The 22,130-nt window shown below is 28.4% G+C and overlaps 1 protein-coding gene across 2 annotated transcripts; it reads right to left on the reverse strand.

The window, feature by feature from the left end:
* Window positions 1-5,672: 5,672 nt before the first annotated feature.
* LOC119670751 (probable serine/threonine-protein kinase DDB_G0282963) lies at window positions 5,673-10,882 on the reverse strand. Of its 2 annotated transcripts, XM_038081151.1 has the most exons (2): window positions 9,206-10,882; window positions 5,673-8,917 (listed from the first exon to the last, which is right to left on the reverse strand). In XM_038081151.1, the coding sequence occupies exons 1-2, from the start codon at window positions 10,843-10,845 to the stop codon at window positions 5,746-5,748; spliced, it is 4,812 nt and encodes a 1,603-aa protein (XP_037937079.1). In that variant the 5' UTR covers window positions 10,846-10,882; the 3' UTR covers window positions 5,673-5,745. The 2 variants fall into 2 exon arrangements, with proteins under 2 accessions (XP_037937079.1, XP_037937078.1); XM_038081150.1 differs by having other exon boundaries at window positions 5,673-10,882.
* Between the last annotated feature and the right edge of the window lie 11,248 nt (window positions 10,883-22,130).

The following is a 22,130-nucleotide window of genomic DNA, read 5'->3' on the forward strand; positions in this document are numbered from 1 at the left end:
GTGTCTATGTCCAGGTCTGGCCAGAACAAGGCTTAAGTTTTTGGGGGCTCCCAAAACTTACACACTCAGCGATATCTTCACTATTAGCATTGGCCAGACTCTAGTCTTTTTAAATGCTTCTGGCTGATTCTAGTTCGATTTTTTGTACTCAATGTTATGAGAAATTGTGGATTGAAAATGGCTATCTTAGCTGATTGAGGAGGATTCGTTCCCCTCTTTACTTAAACTAACTAACATATTATTTCTATATTATGATATTAAATGATTATTATACAATATTTAATTTTAATGAAGATTAATCGCTTCTGTTACATAAATAGTGGTGCTAATTTTATTATTATCTTAATATAATATGTTCCACATAAAATTACAAAATTTTATTTTAAGTTACAAATTTAATTTTCAATAATGTACTAGTAGATCTCATGACTATGGATCTAAAGATGGGTTAACAATCCATATTATCTCTAACATGTGCTGACAAATTACACAGTAGCAGAAATTTGTTTTGAAAGCAAAAAAAGTTATTTTTACTAAATTCTTAGAAAATATAATTAGTTTGTTTAGCTGTTTCTAATATTTATTTAAATACATACGCAAGTATGTTTTACTTAGCTTGTTAAAATACTTTTTTGCGCATTTATTTAAATTAATATTTAAATGAAGATTGCTACCCGTATATATCGTCAAATATTAAATTTCTTTTTAATTTTAGTACAATGCTTAACTATATGTTGTCAAATAGTATTTAAATATAGTCTACTTTGTTAGCTTTGAGACTTCTAGTTATATATTCAGTAGATATGTTATTTATTTATTTAATTTATTCTGCAGAATCTAATAAAAGATTATAAAATCTAAATCTAACATAAACAAACCAAAAAGTGCTTCTTACGTAGATTGACGACCTCATTGAGATGCATTGTAAATATATCAACTTTACAGTGCGTATGCTGTCGGTTGGAAAACAGTGCTAGGAAATTAAATATTTATTTTGATACAACAGATTCTTACCACCGCTATAAGAATGACGAAAAAAATGCTTCACATCCATTTTTTTATTACCTAGAGTATGTGACTAAAAAACCTAGATTTATTTTCTACGTCATCTTAGTGAGTTGGTGGAGTTACTCCTAAAGTTTTATTAAATGATCTAACTGGTTTTAAATTACTAGAGTTCAAAACGGTTAAAAATGGGTTAACAAGCCTAATTGGATCCAAAGGATCATAGTAATAACCTAAGTCATTCTACGTACTTAGTGATATTAAACATAAATTTAAGAGTTTTTTTTATAGGGGATTAGATAATTATAGGCCATTTTGTTAAACGTATGATTGATATCCAGATATCTATTTTGTAATATACAATCTGTTAAAATTCAACTGTTATTAAAAATCAGATAGGTCTATTAATTTCTAAGATGAGTTTTTTTATATTATGGATATGATAATTATGGTCATTATGGTCATTATATTATGTCAACAAAATTACCATAACTCAAAAAGGTCACCATAGTATTGGTGAAATAGTGTACAAGTTTAGTTACTTTACAATAGAGGTCTATAATAAAGTTTTGAAATATATTAATAAATTTATAGGTCATTCTAATTTCTAACAAATTATTTTTTCATTGAAAGTAAAAGTAATTTAGTTTTTGAATTAAATGCAGGTAAGGACCTTTTTTGTAGAAACTCTTAAAGATCGAGTATTTCAGCGCTCATGGCAGAGACACCAAAACGCTATGCTCTAGGTTTGTGTCTATTTCTAACCGTATGTAATTACAGACTTTAACTTTCGGATGTTCCATTTTTTAATTAACTCAACAATATTTATATATTGTTAATTTAAACATTAGAATTGGCCAGATATTTGTATTTACCAATACGTTGAGTCGATGAATAAAAACTAATATAAAGTCTAGTAACACCTAGTGCTGTATTCCATTTCTGCAGTATATTTATTATAAATGCAATTTCTATAAGGCATTGTCGTATACCTTTTTTTAATATTATGATTTTTTCTGTTTAATATATAAAATCAAAATAAATATAATATGCAAGTTAATTGAGCTGATAGAATCTAAAACCAATATTTTAAGACTACTAATTATATGATTATACAAAACTTCTAGTCCATAAATCTCACAATAGACCATGATGATCAAAAATAACAAAATAAGTTTTACAAACGATTGTTTTAGTCATTGAATTTAATTTTGGTAAATATATTCAACTGATTGTAAATTAATAATTTAGTTTGAATAATATTGTATAAATGTAAGTAATACAAATATATATATACTATATATACTAAATAATATATACTATATGAGAGTATATGATATGATATGACTATATGATAATAAATAATAATGAAAAGAAATAATTATTTGGAGAGTATTAGAAAAATGAGAGAGTTGAGATATAGAACACATTAACTATTAAATAAATATAGTAATTATAAAGAGGTTTTCGAAAAGTAGTGAACTACAACAACAAAATTTTTTTTAATATTATTTTAATTAACTGAATTTTTGGCTGACCATACAGCTGTTTTGAGTATTACCGAACACCTATTATCAGTGGTTTTGGAAATAATCTTGTATTTAATTAATCGGAAATAGTTTTTTTTTTGAGACTGCAAGTACCAGAAATCGAACTCGTGCCCTGCCAAATTTGAAGCTAAAAGCCATACTTGACTTTTTTATGTTCGCACATTTTTCTGAAGTTTTGTTAATTTGCTGTGAAAGTTCATCAACAAATTCACTTGCTGTGTTTATATTAGAACGAAATCATAAACCTGTAGAATAATTGAATTAATTAATTATATATTTTTGTTTTTAATTGTTTAATTTCAATACTATTCTGTTTGTAGAGGCATTATTTGTTGTATGATTTATAATTTATAACAATTATATAATTATTATTACTATTTCTATATTTTTAAATTATATATTAATTTCATAATTTGTTTAAAATTCGTTTATAATTTTGATAAAATTATGGACAACTGTTCAAATAAGCATTTGTCGTTTAATATACTACATAGTAGATATGAAATACTATAAAAAGACTTTAGTATAAGAAATATATTCAGTTTAGTTGGTTTTAGAATTATTAAAATTACAGGATTAAATATTATTTAATAAATATTTATCATTATCAAGATGAAATTAATTTTAATGTTGTTTTTAATAAAGATTAGCTTCCAATTGTATAGTTGTCAATCATTACCTTTAACTACCACTGAATCTCCAACCACAACATCTGCACCACAGAATAATTGGCCATTTAAACTGGAATATGATTTTCAAAACTCGAACTTACTAAAAATCTTCAACTTTTATTTTAATTAAGTGATATTATTTTCGAAGCAACATTTTCATGTAATATGTACTATATTTTTTAAAATATATCAAAAATTAAAAATACTTTCTGATAATATATCTTTTGTTTCTTTTTAAAGAGGAATACCATATTCTTAGTGACTTTCTAAAATTTCTTTTGAAATATGTTATGCACTCATAGCATATTTGTTAGATGATTTATGAGTCTTATTTTACAGAATTTACAGAATATTTTGCGTAATTTTTTAAATACTTTAAATACAGCACTTTTAAATTATACAAATATTGGTGGCAATCAGACATCTGAGCACTTGCTTACTATTTTAGAAATTACGTTTTAATTAATATTTAAAGTAAACTTAGGTTTATTTTACTTAGGTTTATTTGGTACATTTTATAATTATCATTTCACCAATTTCCACCTCTTAAAAGGATAAGAATTACAATAAAGGTAACAAAGTAGTAGTTTGAGCCATAAGGAGTATGGGCTTTTGTGTAAGAATATGTCAGATATTCAGTATAGGTTAGGTTAGGTTATACCGGCGATCCCAAGGGGGATCCACTTAGGCTATAGGCCATTGCAGTACCGTATTATTAAAAATATTCAGTATAACAAAAGATATTTATATATATAACCTTGAGACATGTACTACTTAGCCTCAACCTAGACATCCACATCCGTAACTAGTCTCTATTAACATGCACTCATAGTTTGGATTGAACATATTTCGTTGAGTCTTGAAGGTAAGTTGAACTGAACCATATGCAACAAGAACTATAAGAGTGAAATCAATTACTGGAGTAATGGATTTCTATGCGGACAAAGTTTATGTTTCTGGGCTAACTGTAAACTCCGTCGACCAAATGTCAGTCAACGCGGCTGTATAATTGGATCAGTTGTTTTTCTATTTTTTAAATTAAGTTAACAATTTTAGTAAAAAGTTAGAATAGAAAAAATAAAAGCTTTATAAGTTTTATTATTTAATTATTTTTAAAAATTATTGAATTAAGGAATTTTTTTTTATCTTTCAGACAATACTTTCCATGAAATTTTTTCTCTATATTTTTGTTATTATGGGCATCCATAGTAGAAGCCAGAAATTCATATATCACGACACGTAAGAAAAAAAAATGAATATATAATAAACACAAACACTGTTTGTTACTGAGTACAGGCACAAGAAACTTTATTACAGAAGAGGACTTAAGAGTTCTAATGATATTAGCTCATAGTATGGAAGAGTATAGAATCTTATATAATTTTATGAGTGTACTTTCCTATCTAGGTTAGGTTAGCTTAGTTGAAATAAAGGGAGAAACAATTTATATTCAATTTTATGCATTTATTCAAAATAAAAGTTCATTCAAAATTTTTTAAAGATTGCTACTTTATAAGATTCAGACGTTAATTTATGTCCCAGTAAATTTATAAAAAAAAATTGTTAAAAGTAAAATAAAAAAATCTGAATGCGATCCACTACCGATACACTTTGAAAAATGCAATGACATCACTATCTTTATTTCTCGAAAGTCATGAACGATGAACGAGTCATGAACAATTTATTTGACCATATGCGGGTGAAATGCTAAATATAGTTGAAAAATCAACAATCAAAGCAGAAATAGATATAATATATCAATTTATATATCTATATTATATAGATATAAATAATTTGGATTTCAAAATTGAGTAAACTACGACCGGTGCATAGTTTTGTGGACGTATTTGTAGTCATAGATTTGTGTTCATAAATCGACAACGATTTTAGCCTTGGAAGCAAAAATTGTATGAGTACTTGCAAGATATAATAGTACTATACACATTGGATCTGCAGGATATAGTAACCGTGCAGGGCGAAATCAGTTTTATTTATTAATATCATGAAGCTATTATCTAAGAAAAATATATTTGATTTATTTGCTTATATTGTACTAGTTATTTCAATAGTTTTTTAAAAACATTCTATATATCTATACATTTAGTTTAACTAAAATGGCATAAAATTTGCATTTCAATTAATGGTGACTGGAATCCATGCTCACTACATATTATAGTGCTTTATAATTCAACACTGATTTATACGTTTAACGTTATTGTACATTAAGTCTTACATTCAATTGTTTATAATTTTGTCTAGCATATTCTGGTTAAAGCGAGGTTTTAGCAAAAAAAGTCAACTTACTTTAGATAATTTCACATAACAAAATTGTTGTCACTGCATGAGCTCCCATCCATCCATATTTTTACCTTACAATTAAAATTGTTATACTATTTTCTTAGTATTTTTGCAAACTGAACTTTAGGGGGAAAAAAAACAATCAGAATCATGTATTTAATATTTTATTTAATTTATATTTTATTCACAAACAAATAAGTTTTATTCAAAAATGCTCAACTTTAGCGAAGTGGCTCTATTTTAGTAGGTTTACCACTTCCATCATCCCAATAACGAACCCAACGCCCAACTGGTTTCTCTACAGTTTTATCAGAAGAAGCGTTGCTGTCATTTACACTTTCCTTTACGTTTTCGGTTTTAGTAGTTTCTGCCACTTCGATTACATTGCTTGATCTTTCTGCGGCATTTCCTTCAGCACCAATGCTTCCACTGACTACTGTGTTTTCCTTTTCTACTGCAGCGTTGTTTTTATTTCCTTCATTTTCATTTTTAGTAGAGTCGCGACGCCCACGTCTACGTGAGTGCTTTCTTGATTTTCGTTCTCTTTTATTCTGTTTGCGACTTTTACGATCCCAATGGCGACCCCAGCGCCCACGGCGTGATTGTTTCTTTCCAGTTTCATCAGAAGAAGCATTATTGTTATTTACCTCTCCCTTTTGAACATTTGCACTTTCATTGGCATTGTTCTCACTATCGTTTACATTTTCAGTTTTAATAGCTCCTGCCGCTTCGACTACACTGCTTACTTTCTCTGTGGCAATATTTCCTTCAGCACCAATGCTTCCACTGACTACTGTGTTTTCAGTTTTCGAAATTTCTGCAGCTTTGTTTGCATTGTTTTCCTTTTCTACTGCAACGTTGTCTTTATTTCCTTCATTTTCATTTTTAGTAGAGTCGCGACGCCCACGTCTACGTGAGTGCTTTCTTGATTTTCGTTCTCTTTTATTCTGTTTGCGACTTCTACGATCCCAGTGGCGACCCCAGCGCCCACGGCGTGATTTTTTCTTTTCAGTTTCATCAGAAGAAGCATTATTGTTATTTGCCTCTTCCTTTTCAACGTTAGTGTTGTTTTCACTATCCTTAACATTTTCATTTTTAGTAGCTCCAGCAGCTTCGACTACATCGGTTCCTTTTTCTGTGGCAACATTTCCTTCACTACCAATGCTTCCACTGACTACTGCATTTTCGGTTTTGGTAGTTTCAGCAGCTTCGACTACGTTGCTTTCCTTTTCTGCAGCATTTTTATTATTTCCCCGACGTCTGCTTCCTCGACTACTCTTTCTTGATTTTCGTTCTCTTTTACTATGTCTGCGACTTTTACCATCCCAATAGCGACCCCAACGACCTCGGCGTGATTGTTTCTTTTCAGTTTCATCAGAAGAATCATTTTTATCAGCTACGTCTTCTTTTTCATCGCCTTCATTTTCCTCCCAGAACCGAACCCAACGACCTCGGCGTGATTGTTTCTTTTCAGTTCCATCAGTAGAAGAATCTTTGTTCAAACTCTTTTCTTCATCTGTCTTGTCTTTAATAGCAGTGCTATCATTGTTTACATTTTCGTCTTTAGCTGTACCACGTCCTCGGCCACGTCCTCGGCTATGCCTTGATCTTCGATCTTTTCTGCTACGACTTTTGCTTCTGCCACTTCTGTATTTACCCCACCAATGACCATGTGAATTCTTCGTTCCAGTATTATCAGAAGAGACATTTTTGTCGCCCAATTCAACTTTACCAGAATTAACATTGTTTTCAGTGTTCTTCACATTTTCAGTTTTAGTACTTTCCGCAGCTTCTACTACTTTACTTGCACTATCAGCCGCAACATTATTTTGACTATCAATGCTTCCACTAACAACGGTGTTTTCATTTTTAGTGGTTTCAGCAGCTTCGACTATTTTGTTTTCCTTTTCTGTAGCAACGTTTTCCTTAGTATCAGTGCTTCCACTAACTACCACGTTTTCAGTTTTGGTGGTTTCTTCGGTTTTGATTACGTTACTTGTGCTGTCTACAGCAGTGTTGTCTTTAACTCCAGTGCTTCCACTAACTACTACATTTTCGGTTTTGGTGGTTTCTGCAGCTTCGACTACGTTGCTTTCTTTTTCTGTAGCAGCGTTTTCCTTAGCACCAGTAGTTCCACTAACTACAACGTTTTCAGTTTTGGTGGATTCAGCAGCTTCAACTACATTGGTTTCCTTTTCTGTAACAATGTTTTCCTTAGTACCAGTAGATCCACTAACTACTACGTTCTCAGTTTTGGTGGTTTCTTCGGTTTTGACTACGTTACTAGCGCTGTCTACAGCAGTGTTATCTTTAGTATCAGTGCTTCCACTTACTACTACATTTTCCGTTTTGGTGGTTTCTGCAGCTTCGACTACATTGTTTTCCTTTTCGGTAACAGTGTTTTCCTTAGTATCAGTGCTTCCACTTACTACTACGTTTTCGGTTTTGGTGGTTTCATTGGTTTCTTTTTCGGTAACTACGTTTTCTTTAGTATCAGTACTTCCACTTACTACTACATTTTCGGTTTTGGTAGTTTCAGCAGCTTCGACTACGCTGTTTTCCTTTTCTGCGGCAACGTTTTCCTTAGTATCAATGTTTCCACTTACTACTACGTTTTCAGTTTTGGTGGTTTCTGCAGCTTGGACTACGTTGTTTTCCTTTTCGATTGCAACGTTTTCCTTAGTACCAATGCTTCCACTTACTACCATATTTTCACTTTTAACAGGGTCTACAATTTGGATTGCAATGATTTCCTTTTCTGTAGCATCATTTTCTTTAGTATTAGTGCTTCCACTTACTACTACATTTTCGGTTTTGGTAGTTTCATCGGTTTTAATTACGGTACTTGCGTTGTCTACAGCTGTGGTTTCTTTGGTGTCAGCACTTCCACTTACTACCACATTTTCGGTTTTGGTGGTTTCTACAGCTTCGACTACGTTGCTTTCCTTTTCGGTGGCAACGTTTTCCTTACTACCAATGGTTCCACTTACTACCACATTTTCACTTTTAACAGGGTCTACAATTTGGATTGCAATGATTTCCTTTTCTGTAGCATCATTTTCTTTAGTATCAGTGCTTCCACTTACTACTACATTTTCGGTTTTGGTAGTTTCATCGGTTTTAATTACGGTACTTGCGTTGTCTACAGCTGTGGTTTCTTTGGTGTCAGCACTTCCACTTACTACCACATTTTCGGTTTTGGTGGTTTCTACAGCTTCGACTACGTTGCTTTCCTTTTCGGTGGCAACGTTTTCCTTAGTACCAATGCTTCCACTTACTACCACATTTTCACTTTTAACAGGGTCTACAATTTGGATTGCAATGATTTCCTTTTCTGTAGCATCATTTTCTTTAGTATCAGTGCTTCCACTTACTACTACATTTTCGGTTTTGGTAGTTTCATCGGTTTTAATTACGGTACTTGCGTTGTCTACAGCTGTGGTTTCTTTGGTATCAGCACTTCCACTTACTACCACATTTTCGGTTTTGGTGGTTTCTACAGCTTCGACTACGTTGCTTTCCTTTTCGGTGGCAACGTTTTCCTTAGTACCAATGCTTCCACTTACTACCACATTTTCACTTTTAACAGGGTCTACAATTTGGATTGCAATGATTTCCTTTTCTGTAGCATCATTTTCTTTAGTATCAGTGCTTCCACTTACTACTACATTTTCAGTTTTGATAGTTTCAGCAGCTTCGACTACGTTGCTTTCTTTTTCGGTAGCAACGTTGTCCTTAGTACCAATGCTTTCATTGACTACTACATTTTCGGTTTTAGTGGTTTCTACAGCTTCGACTACATTGTTTTCCTTTTCGGTAGCAACGTTTTCCTTAGTACCAATGCTTCCACTTACTACTACATTTTCGGTTTTGGTGGTTTCAGCAGCTTCGACTACGTTGCTTTCCTTTTCAGTAGCAACGTTTTCCTTAATACCAATGCTTCCACTTACTACTACGTTTTCAGTTTTAGTGGTTTCTGCAGCTTTAATAACTTGACTGTCATTTTGTACGGCCACGTCTTCTTTAGTACCAATGCTTCCACTTACTACCACATTTTCACTTTTAGTAGGCTCTACAACTTGGACTGCAATGATTTCCTTTTCTGTAGCAAGATTTTCTTTATTGTCAGCACTTCCACTTACTACAACGTTTTCAGTTTTAGTGGTTTCTGCTACTTCAACTACATTGCTTTCTTTTTCTGTGGCTATGTTTTCTTTAGTACTAGTGCTTCCACTAACTACTACGTTTTCAGTTTTAGTAGTTTCTGCAGCTTCAATAACTTGACTGTCATTTTGTACGGCCACGTCTTCTTTAGTACCAATGCTTCCACTTACTACTACATTTTCACTTTTAGTAGGCTCTACAACTTGGACTGCAATGATTTCCTTTTCTGTAGCAAGATTTTCTTTATTGTCGGCACTTCCACTTACTACAACGTTTTCAGTTTTAGTGGTTTCTGCTACTTCAACTACATTGCTTTCTTTTTCTGTGGCTATGTTTTCTTTAGTACTAGTGCTTCCACTAACTACTACGTTTTCAGTTTTAGTAGTTTCTGCAGCTTCAATAACTTGACTGTCATTTTGTACGGCCACGTCTTCTTTAGTACCAATGCTTCCACTTACTACCACATTTTCACTTTTAGTAGGCTCTACAACTTGGACTGCAATGATTTCCTTTTCTGTAGCAAGATTTTCTTTGGTATCAGCACTTCCACTTACTACAACGTTTTCAGTTTTAGTGGTTTCTGCTACTTCAACTACATTGCTTTCTTTTTCTGTGGCAATGTTTTCTTTAGTACTAGTGCTTCCACTAACTACTACGTTTTCAGTTTTAGTAGTTTCTGCAGCTTCACTAACATTGCTTTCCTTTTGTGTGGCAACATTTTCTTTAGTACTAGTGCTTCCACTAACTACTGTATTGTCAGTTTTCGTTGTTTCTACAGCCTGAATTACATTATTTGCACTTTCTGCTACAACGTTATTGGTTGTACAACCACTACTTGCAGATTGAATCACATCGCTTGATCTCTCCGCGGCAACGTTGTTTGTAGTACCAAAGCATCCATTAATCACTACAATTTTATTGGCTGCTGAACTGATGTTTTCGCTTGTGGCACTTACGATTTTGGTGCCATCAGCTTTGTTGCCACTTTGTGCGTTTATATTGGTACATAAGTTTGAAGGACATATATTGAACTGAATCAGTATAGAGATTCTTTCCAAGAGATCTCCCAATTTTAGAGCAGTAGTAGTTGCTGGCAGGGCTTGAGCCGTTGCTAAAGCAAATAATCCTAGAAAACAAAATAAAGTTCGAAACCGCATTTGATTGTTTGTTATAATCTTGTTTCAAAAAGTATTGTCGACGAAACAAAATTGTTCGGAGGTTTATATACCAAAATAATATTTGAATTTGTGAACACAATTGCTTTTATTCACTTAAAAGTAAATAAATAAATAAAATAAAATAAAACTTAAAATCGTAACTTATTTACTTGCATGTGTCAAATATTACGCTTTACTTCAGAGCTTTAACAGAGTCGTATGCACATCATATACACATTTTACGCAAATTATAATTCTATTTTTATCCAGAACTTCAAGTTATATCCACTTTTTTGTTATTTCTTAGTCTATAAATATTATATAAGGTAAATACGGTTCATTTGCGAAAAGAATATTATTATTATTTGTTTAAATTTGTCTGTTTTTCAAACGAAATTTTCCAAATTTTGAACTTTAAACAAAAGTCTTTTCAGTCTTATTTTAGACTGAATATTAATCTCAACTCTCGTACTCACTATTGATTTAAATTTAAACTGAAATTTGTTTTAATAACAATGTTATTTGTATTTATTATATATGTTTCTTTTTTGAGAAATTTTATTTGATTAAAATATTTATTAATTTAAATCTCATCAGTTTTTCTGTAAGAAATGACTTAAGATGTGGTAAAAAAATCTACTTGGTCTTTGTCCAGGTAGGGTTATATTGACTACTATCATGATTAAGGATTATATTTATCTGTAATGTTTATCAGAAATCGTCGGAAATATACAAAACATGGATTTAGTTGATCGTCGATTGGTTGATAGAGATTCGATACAAACTCTACCCATTTCATTTGACACGGTGTTGTATGAGACAATACTGCATGATATTTTAATTTAATGGTAAATAAATCCTTGTTTATGGCTCTGATCCGGGCGTCATTGACGGTGTTATTTCTAGTTATTTTATTTTTGAACAAGTTAGGCTCAATCCCCAGTTTATAAATAGTACCGAACAGTTACTTTTTGAATGTACATCAGTATCTAAAGCATTGCCTTTGGATCTGTACTTTAAATCTGATCATTTTTATAGCAATAATAGCGTTTTAAAATATTTTTTACTGAACGTTTTCTTTAGATATAAACATAAACCCTGTTGGGATGTAAGTTTTTGAATAATGATATACTAAATATTATTAAAAAAAATATTATCAGTTGTTTAAGTGCCGTTATAGGTAATTACTTAATAATTGCCCTCTGTAATGCCGATGAATCTATAAAAATTTTCAAATTTATAGAAACTTTATGTACCGTCTAAACAAAAGGTGACTTCAGCAGAGAATGGTCGATTTTAATAGAAAAAATATTTTTAAAAGTGAAATTATACTTAAACAGGAATAAACTATAATATACATATTTTGCATTTAGTAAACTATGTAAAACTGAGCACATACTTAAGCAATATTGTATCATATCATACAGTAATATATTTCATAATATTAGGTTTAATTAAATAATAGCTGAAATTGAATACATTTTGCTATAGCATAACTTTACAAATTAACATTTTTCACATAACAAGAAAATTAAGTAGCTGTTGTGTTAGAACACTACCATAAACCCACCATAAGACTAACATGAGCACTATGTTATTATCGATAAACCCAGCGTCCTCATGATAACCTATACTGATATTTGTTTTTGGGAAAAATTTTGGTCTGACCAAGCGTTAAATGACTTCAAAATTATTAAAATTATTTTAAAACCGTCAAATTAAAAGTTTATTTTTGTAATATTACTTCTTAGCTGTAATTATGTTAGTTACTCAAGTCTAAATTTACGAACAGCGCTATTAAAATACAGACCTGAAAAATTATTAAAATTATTATAGTATTAGTTCGGTAAAATACTACAACTGTACATCATTAAATTGACGTCAAGGTGAATACATTCAAATAGGACTATTCAAATAGTGAGCTATGATTTGTTATAAACTTAGTGTTCTCTAGAATCACAAAATTATTCTTCTCAACTTAGTTGTTAATTGATTTCTCCATCTATTTTGCTAGCTGTTTTTTTGAATACGAGAAATATGTCTAGGAGTTTCTATATCGTGATTTTGCCTCAAATTTGTTTCAACGTGAAATAAGTTTTATATATATTGCTGAACATGTAGATTACATATGACTGCAGTACTCCAATATTGGATTGTATTATTTTCGAATAGCTGAAATTAAACTAAATGATTACTAACTCAACAAGTTTATTTTTAAACAACTTTTTATTTGCAAGATTGCAATTTTTAGATACATAACAAAGTTTGTATTCTTTTTTTTTTAATTTTTTTTTTAATTTTCTTGGTAAATTTCATCTACTTGAAGATGTTATGTGTATAAAAGTATGAACCGCGAATTGTGCGAAAAATAATTAAATTTTCTTGAAAGTGTTTGTCGCAAACATACATATTGTATATGATAGATCTACATAGAAATTTTGCAGTAATTATAAAAATGTTTATATAAGTTATCGAAGTTAATAACACCATCTCTTTTAAAATTGTTTATGTTTGCCAACATTACTCTTATTACTAAGATCTAAGACCTTAATAAATATCAAGTAAATATATATTTGTATATATATGTATAACCGATGCATTTTTTAAGGTTAACAATTTCTGAAGTAATTTGATATTATTTCTATATATCAGAAATTATTTGCGACATTTATTTATTTAAAGTTTACATAACATATACTGATAAAACCCACAAGGTGAGAGATTATAAAATAAACACGCGCCCGGTCTTGAAGGGCATTATGTAAAAAAGTACATTGCATCTATTCTCAAAATTCAATTCAAACTTGTTCTCTTATTAAATTTTTATTATTTTATAATTGGATTAATTAATATATTCTTTTAATATTAGCTAATTGGGTAAAAAAATTTCACACAAAGTCTCACCTTATTAACTACAATAGATAAAATATATAACATACAGTTCCATAACATACAGTTTAAGTCAACTAAAATATTATTGATAAAATTTATATTAAATTGAAGTTAAATATTGATAAACTTTAATCAGCAAGAATTTATTTCGTAGTATTTTAAAATGTACCTACATACATTAAATATTAATTTAGCTCCTATTTAATACTATAAGATACAGATATTAATACAAAATAGAACGTTACAATAACTAATTTTTATAAGAGGCTTATTTAAAAAATATACATTTTATAGTTATTTTATAGTTTCAGGATTTTAAAGTAGAATTTAGTAACTTAAGGTTCATTGCTTTGTTTTATATATATATTTTTTTAGACTATTGTATTATATCTAATACAATAGTTAGGCCAATAAATACATTTTATTTGTGAAAATAATTTTTTTGATTTATATATATGCATATCCAACAGAATATGATAAGAGATTGAAATATTAAACAATTTTAAACAAATCTCTTGCTGAAATATTGACATCTGTCAATATATATACAATGGTGGACATAAGTATTTTAACATTAAAAAAATATTTTATACTTTGTGTGATTAACTACAATTTATTTATCCAAAAATAAAAAAATATATGTATAACGGAAATGTGTTATGGTCATAAAAACAACAAAGTTATTGAGTTCCATATTAAAGTTTAGAAAATAAAAATAAAACTTAATAAATTTAAGAGGACAAAAAAGTATTTTGACAATATATTATTTGCAAAAAAATTGAAATAATTTCAGAAATTTCTTAAAAGAAAAATTAATAAAAAATAAACCCTCCTTTGGCGTTTATTACATTTTGCAAATGTCCAGGAAGCGATTTTACTAAATTTTGAAGTGTTTCTAAGAAAATGTCCTTCCAAAGTTCCTCTACCTGAGCAATAGCATCGTCGCCCGTTCTTGTTGTACTTAGATTTTTCTGTGTTTTATATAAGCCCGCACATTCTCTATTATATTTAGATCCGGACTTTAGGGTGGACAATCTAGTGTATTTACATTCAAATCTCTTAGAAAATTTGTAATCATTTTGGTCTGAGATAAAGATAAAGATAAAGGAACTCGACAGGTGCAGTCGCAAATTTCATATCTGTCTAATAATGTTCATCCACAAAGAAGAGAGATTAGACACATATCATAAAAGCCAATTGCTGCGAAATAATTTCAGAGATCAAGATAAGGTTCTTGAATTTACTTTCACAAATATCCTCTGATTTATCTGATATTGCTTTTAAAGTTCTGCTATACCTGTGAAAAGTGAGGATAGCAACTATGTATGTTGCTATATACAAATTAATGTTTTGATTTATCGATATTTTTTCTATTGTATTTCAAAAATAAAAATAATTTTAAAACCATAAAAACAATGTTGTAGTTTGTAATCTATATAAAAATGAAATTAATTGTTTCATATTACTTTTAACATTTTACTCCTGTTAACTAATTTAGTACAACAACTACAACAACAAATCAAATACAAATCAGCAAAGCTATCACCAGATTATCAATACGGTCATTATCCAGCATTACTGTTTTAGGTTTTTGTACTTTTATTCCCATCACATTAGTACAGCTTTCATATTGTTCTAAAAATGTCTTTGCTGCGTTTTCGTCTTTCTTACAATATATTAATTTCCAATCCAATATATTTATTGGATTCAACAAATAATTATTTGATGCGTATTTTACAAAATCGGTAGTTACACCACAGCCACTCGTACTTCTCCTAATACTCTACCTACCAATGGTTGTGGTTTTTCAGCAAGAGATAAGCCCCAGCTTGATAAAATTAATTTGGCTTCTGAACTGTTGTTCTCATTATCAACAAATTTTTCTAAAGACAACAGTCGTTGATTGGGCGATGCTCTTGTAAATGTGGCAATTTCACGAATTAATTTAATCTGTAGGTAAATTATCTTGAAAACCAGTTAGATGACACAATTCTGGAATCAAACTAAATACACATTCTTCAATTGTATTATCGGTACGAGTTTGAATTTTTATAGATATTAAAAATGGTTGCTTTTTATCTTTAATATCTATTTTGAAAGTTTTATAATAATAATTAACATATAAAATTTTTTATCCTTTCATATCAAATTCAGCAAGAGGGTTAGCATCAAATTTGATATTATTAATTCTGTACGTCTTATTGTTATAACGTGTTATTGCTATAGAACCAAGTAAAGTCTTTTTTGCATTAACTTGAAATTCTGATGGTTTCGATTGATGTTTTTCAGTAAACAACTTAAGAACAGTTTTTTGATTAAGCAAGCGATGAGTTAGATTACAACAAAGCATCACATTCAGTAACTGCAGTCACATATCCGAGCCAAATTTCTAACTTTGCGTTGGGCATTATTTTAGGATTTGTGGGATCAAACTGCTTTTTACTAATACGAATGAAATTTAATATTTTCATTATTCTATCAAATAAAATGTTATACAAATGTAAGCAATCTTTCATTGATTTTGTTTTTGCTTAAAAGTAATTTCTATTTTAACATTTGACCCATCCCTATCGTTTTTAGAAATTAGCCGCGTTTGTGTTTCTTGTAACAACTTTGGCTACAGTAATAGATCCATTGATCATCCTTGTTTATAAAAAAATCCCTTTATCCCTTTATAAAAAAAAATAAATACATAATTAAAGTTTAATTAAAGAAAGAAATTTTCTTCCTCAATAGTCTACATATAATTAGATATAATATGTTCTATTTAATATATACTATTATATACATATAACCGCCCATGCATATCGTCATCGATTTATTTAGGATCTGTTAATTATTATGGAATATTATTTCGGATACACTTTTAGGAACATATTTACTATCTCTTATGTACTCATTGCTTACACCCATACCATTTTTAATTTTTATTCTCAACTAAATTTTCAAATTCTGTCTATTATTTATTAAAGTAATTAAATCATACATGGTAAATATCATATTGTACATGCATCTAAAATTTTAAATCTATTTAGAATCATAGGGCAATTAGTCCATACGGATAAAATTTATGAATCCACGAAGAATATAAATCAACTATTGTGCACATTTGTTTAAACATTTAAAGACAGCCAATGTATAATATATAGAGCAGAAAATACAGAATTCTAAATTGAATTGAATCCAAATTTTCAGAATGTTATAATTCTTACAAGTATTTTTGAAAAATTAAACGAACGTACATTAAACTATATTCCCTACTCAATTAAAGAGAGTGTTTGGAAATATTTCTAAGAATATACAACTTTAATGTAAAAACAATTCTTTCATAGCTTATATGATCGTATTATATATATGCGAAATTTATAAAACTAGACAAAAGTATAAAGTAGACAAAAAACTTTACTTTTTGATGTGCTTATTTTGGTTGCTATTGTAATGCACAACATTGTACTAGCTTCCAACGGAGCAGAGGACTGCGACCATGATTGGTCTTTTGTGTTGCAACAGACCCTAACAGAACAGAAGACATTCCACCTTCCGAATGAAAGCCAGAATGTTGGCCGTTGAGGAACTCCCAATGTCAGAAGGGGAAAATAGTTCTCGACCCAGTGACCTCCTTCTGGACCAGATCAAAGCTGGGCTGGTTCTAAGCAGAGTCGACAATCTATCGCTTCGAACAGACCCATTTTGTTAAGGTTATAACGCAGCCATGGTGTCCCGTTATATATTCCACCAACAACCTTAACTCTACGGTAATTATAGAATGTATAGATTTCACAATAAAAAAAGGTGTTTGCGTGAAACTCTTGAAGGTATTATTAGTTTGTAACATATTTATGCTTCTCAACACATAAATAATTTCAACTATAATTAATATTGTTGTAATAGGAAATTTTTTACTTTCCTGTATTGTTAATATTGCTTTTTATTCACTATTAATATAAATTTTTTAATAAATATTAAAATTATACAAAATTTAAATGAACCTAAATTTTCTACGTATGCGTAAGACTTGTTCTTTGTGATAACATAATATATATATATATAATATATATAAAATATATATATAATATATATATATAATATATATATATATTGACAGATACCAATATTTCAACAAGAGATTTGTTCGAGATTGTTTAATACTTCAATCTCTTATCGTATTCTGTTGGATATGCATATATATAAATCAAAAAAATTATTTTCACAAATAAAATGTATTTATTGGCCTAACTTTGTATATCTAGTCTAAAAAAAATATATATATATATAAACAACAAAGCAATGAACCTTAAGTTATCAAATACCACTAAAAAATTCTGAAACTATAAAATGTATATTTTTTAAATAAGTCTCTTATAAAAATTAGTTATTGTAACGTTCTATTTTGTATTAATATCTGTATCTTATAGTATTAAATAGGAGCTAAATTAATATTTAATGTATGTAGGTACATTTTAAAATACTACGAAATAAATTCTTGCTGATTAAAGTTTATCAATATTTAACTTCAATTTAATATAAATTTTATCAATAATATTTTAGTTGACTTAAACTGTATGTTATGGAACTGTATGTTATATATTTTATCTATTGTAGTTAATAAGGTGAGACTTTGTGTGAAATTTTTTTACCCAATTAGCTAATATTAAAAGAATATATTAATTAATCCAATTATAAAATAATAAAAATTTAATAAGAGAACAAGTTTGAATTGAATTTTGAGAATAGATGCAATGTACTTTTTTACATAATGCCCTTCAAGACCGGGCGCGTGTTTATTTTATAATCTCTCACCTTGTGGGTTTTATCAGTATACATATGTTATGTAAACTTTAAATAAATAAATGTCGCAAATAATTTCTGATATATAGAAATAATATCAAATTACTTCAGAAATTGTTAACCTTAAAAAATGCATCGGTTATACATATATATACAAATATATATTTACTTGATATTTATTAAGGTCTTAGATCTTAGTAATAAGAGTAATGTTGGCAAACATAAACAATTTTAAAAGAGATGGTGTTATTAACTTCGATAACTTATATAAACATTTTTATAATTACTGCAAAATTTCTATGTAGATCTATCATATACAATATGTATGTTTGCGACAAACACTTTCAAGAAAAATTAATTATTTTTCGCACAATTCGCGTTCCATACTTTAATACACATAACATCTTCAAGTAGATGAAATTTACCAAGAAAATGAAAAAAAAATTAAAAAAAAAACGAAAAAACGAATAAAAAATTAAAATTTTTTTATTCACATCAGAATAAAATATATTTGTTATGTATCTAAAAATTGCAAATATGAAAATAAAAGTTTGTTTAAAAATAAATTTATTCAGTTAGTAATCACTTAGATTAATTTTAACTTTGAAAGGTTCTTTAAAAAGTGTTCTTTGCATGAGTGTACCCAAATGAGTTGCAAATGGAGCTCCCCTAGACTTCAATCTTTTATTTTTGTTTTGAATAAAAATTAAATATTGTTTACAAAAAATGTGTTAAATTCATTTTTTTAATCTTTTACTTATTTACATGTTTACATGTATGTTTCACGTACATATATTTCTTAAATAATAGTTTTTTTCACTTTAGGCTTGCATAAGAATATATGTGAACATTTCTGTAATATTCGTTAAAGTATTCAATGCAGGTTCACAATAAATCGCTTACCGCTTTGGTGACATGTTTTTTGCAGTGTCTTAGATGATTAGGGACTTAACTAGTCTGTTAGAACAATAGATCACTTTGATTGTTTTGTACACCAATTAAAGACTTCAGCAAGAGACTAGTATTTTTTGCAGCACTTCAGACCTACTAAATACCCTTATTATATTATAGCAAAAGGTTTTTTAAATAAAAAACAAAAATTAAGGATGTGATTCCTATATTTAAAAGACAAAAAAATTGCATTGGGTGCCCACCTGATATATGGAGGATGTTAAAACAAAGTCTATCTGGCTTCAATTTATATTGTCACGTCTTATATTTTAAATAATCTACAAGAGATATTAAATTTATTATTTTCGTATATAGCTTTGAACTATAAATTAATTCAAATAATCTCTATATTTTCACAAATTTGAATTAAAAGATAAAACAAATGTACTCAATAATTTAATAAAAACGATATTAAGTTAATTTCGAAAGTGTTTATACTGCCCCAAATTAAGGAAATCATATGTTTTTTGTTTGTAAAATCGAATGTTAAAAATTACATGCTCCAAACACCATTTGTATCTGGGAAATTTATTAGCTTTAGTGAATTTAAAGAATATGGATTATTATTTTTTCCTCTATTTTAAATTAATAACAGTTATATATATATAGAGAGAAAATTATATAAAAAAACTCTATATTCAAGAGAAAACTCTATATTCAAATTTAAAAATTTGCACAACTTTCAGAATATTTCCTGGTTTTATTAAAGTCAACTATCATTGACATTTATTTAAAAAAAAATTTCACTTTTCGTTACCTTTTACTTAATATTTATTTTATGCATAGTTGTATTTAAAATGTTCCTTAAATTCAGCCTTCGTTTTAACGAAATCAAGGCCATTTTCTTTAATTTCATCCTAACCACTAAATTGAATATTGTATGGAAAAAATAACTTAATTTCGCTGAAACGAAGATGAAATTAAAATTTAAAAATTAATTTAATTTAAATAAAATTAATTTAATTTAAAACTTAAATTAAGGCGAAATTATGTCTGAACATAGTATAAGAGTGTATTTTATATATATATATAATATATATATATATATATATTTATATATATTTATATATATATATAAAAGGCTTTACCGTCTTTATAATTGGAATAGATGGGAGTTAAGCGGGATAATCCCATTATGTTCATGTTATAATGTAAGTTTAATTTTTTGTCAATATAAGTACATATATATAACATATATGTATGTGCTTATCATTACATAGAAATTGAAAACGTTTTTTTTTAAATTACCTACAGTTTTTGGAGTGCACATAAATTATTAAACATAAACTATGTCAGTGAAGAGTTTTAAAATTTTTGTATAATGTTTACAACACCTTTTCAGAAATTCTACCTACTTATATACCATATATATTGTGTAAAATATTGACTCTGAATTCGTTATTAAAAAATCGACGCAAATAGTTTATATTTTTTTGTGGTAAGTCAGTAGCGCTGTGGTGATATATGATTGACAATGTATATGATATTGAGGAATTCAGTTTTAAAGCAATTTCATAATTATAATTTCTGGCGACATAATATATTCCATTAAAATATTTTTTTTTTTGTGCACGACGATTTTAAATCTAAATTTTGGGCCAACGTTTTATGAAATTAAATTCGTTTCACAATAATTGAATTTATTATATATTTACAAAAATATTTTTGCTCTTAATAATTTTAGGATTTACTTTAATAATGGAATAATAATTGTAATAAATAATAATTGTCGTTAAAGAAGTTATGGTGTAATAATATATTTTTTAAAAGACTTGAATGACTGGCGTAAATGGGTTATATTTCTTCTATTTATTTAGAACTAACTATCTAAGTAAACTTTCATTTCTCACGAATGTAGAAAAAGATATCAACTTTTCTATTTTATTATTAAAAAAAAAATCTACTAATATCTTACTAAATTTTTTAAAATTTATTATGAGAAAATATATTATCTAAAAATTCTATTCTCTCAATAAAGCCTAAATAGTTTGTATGACTAAATAGTGATATGAACCAGTTAAAGTAACGTATTAACTAAAGTGATATCTAATATATGAGTATCTCAAAAACTACGGCATGCGGTTGTCAACTCATTTTTTAATAATGATAACTTGTAATAGATTTAGTCATGTTCCATTAATTTATAAGACTACTTTACACTATTTAAACAGATCTTAACTTTTATCTGTAACATGTTGTTTTTAAGTTTTTAATTAGTTAAAAAAATATTGAAATACATTATAAGTAATTAATGCATCGAGATGGGAACAGGAACAAAGCTTGTTTATTTATGGTTTTGTAATTCAAACAAGCCGCAAATTTGTTTCAAACTATATTGAAGTACGAAGATTTTGCAAACTTCATTTACTGATAAAAAATACTTACAAAAAAAGATAATTTTTTATTTATTTATAAAGAAAATTTGTTGTAGATAAGAGTATAAATAAAAAAATATTCAAATATTATTCTAAAGACAAAAATGAGATACTGAATTTTTAAAGAATTAACATTTTTTCTCGTTTTAATATGGAACAACATAAGCAAAAATCATATAAAAAATAGATATATGAACAATGCAAAAAAAAAAAATGTACAGAAATAGGAACAAAATATAGATAATGAAATAGCACTTCAAGTTAATACTTCATAAATTT

Source organism: Teleopsis dalmanni, chromosome 1 (genome assembly GCF_002237135.1).
Source record: "Teleopsis dalmanni isolate 2A chromosome 1, ASM223713v2, whole genome shotgun sequence".
NCBI classification, from domain to species: Eukaryota; Metazoa; Arthropoda; class Insecta; order Diptera; family Diopsidae; genus Teleopsis; species Teleopsis dalmanni.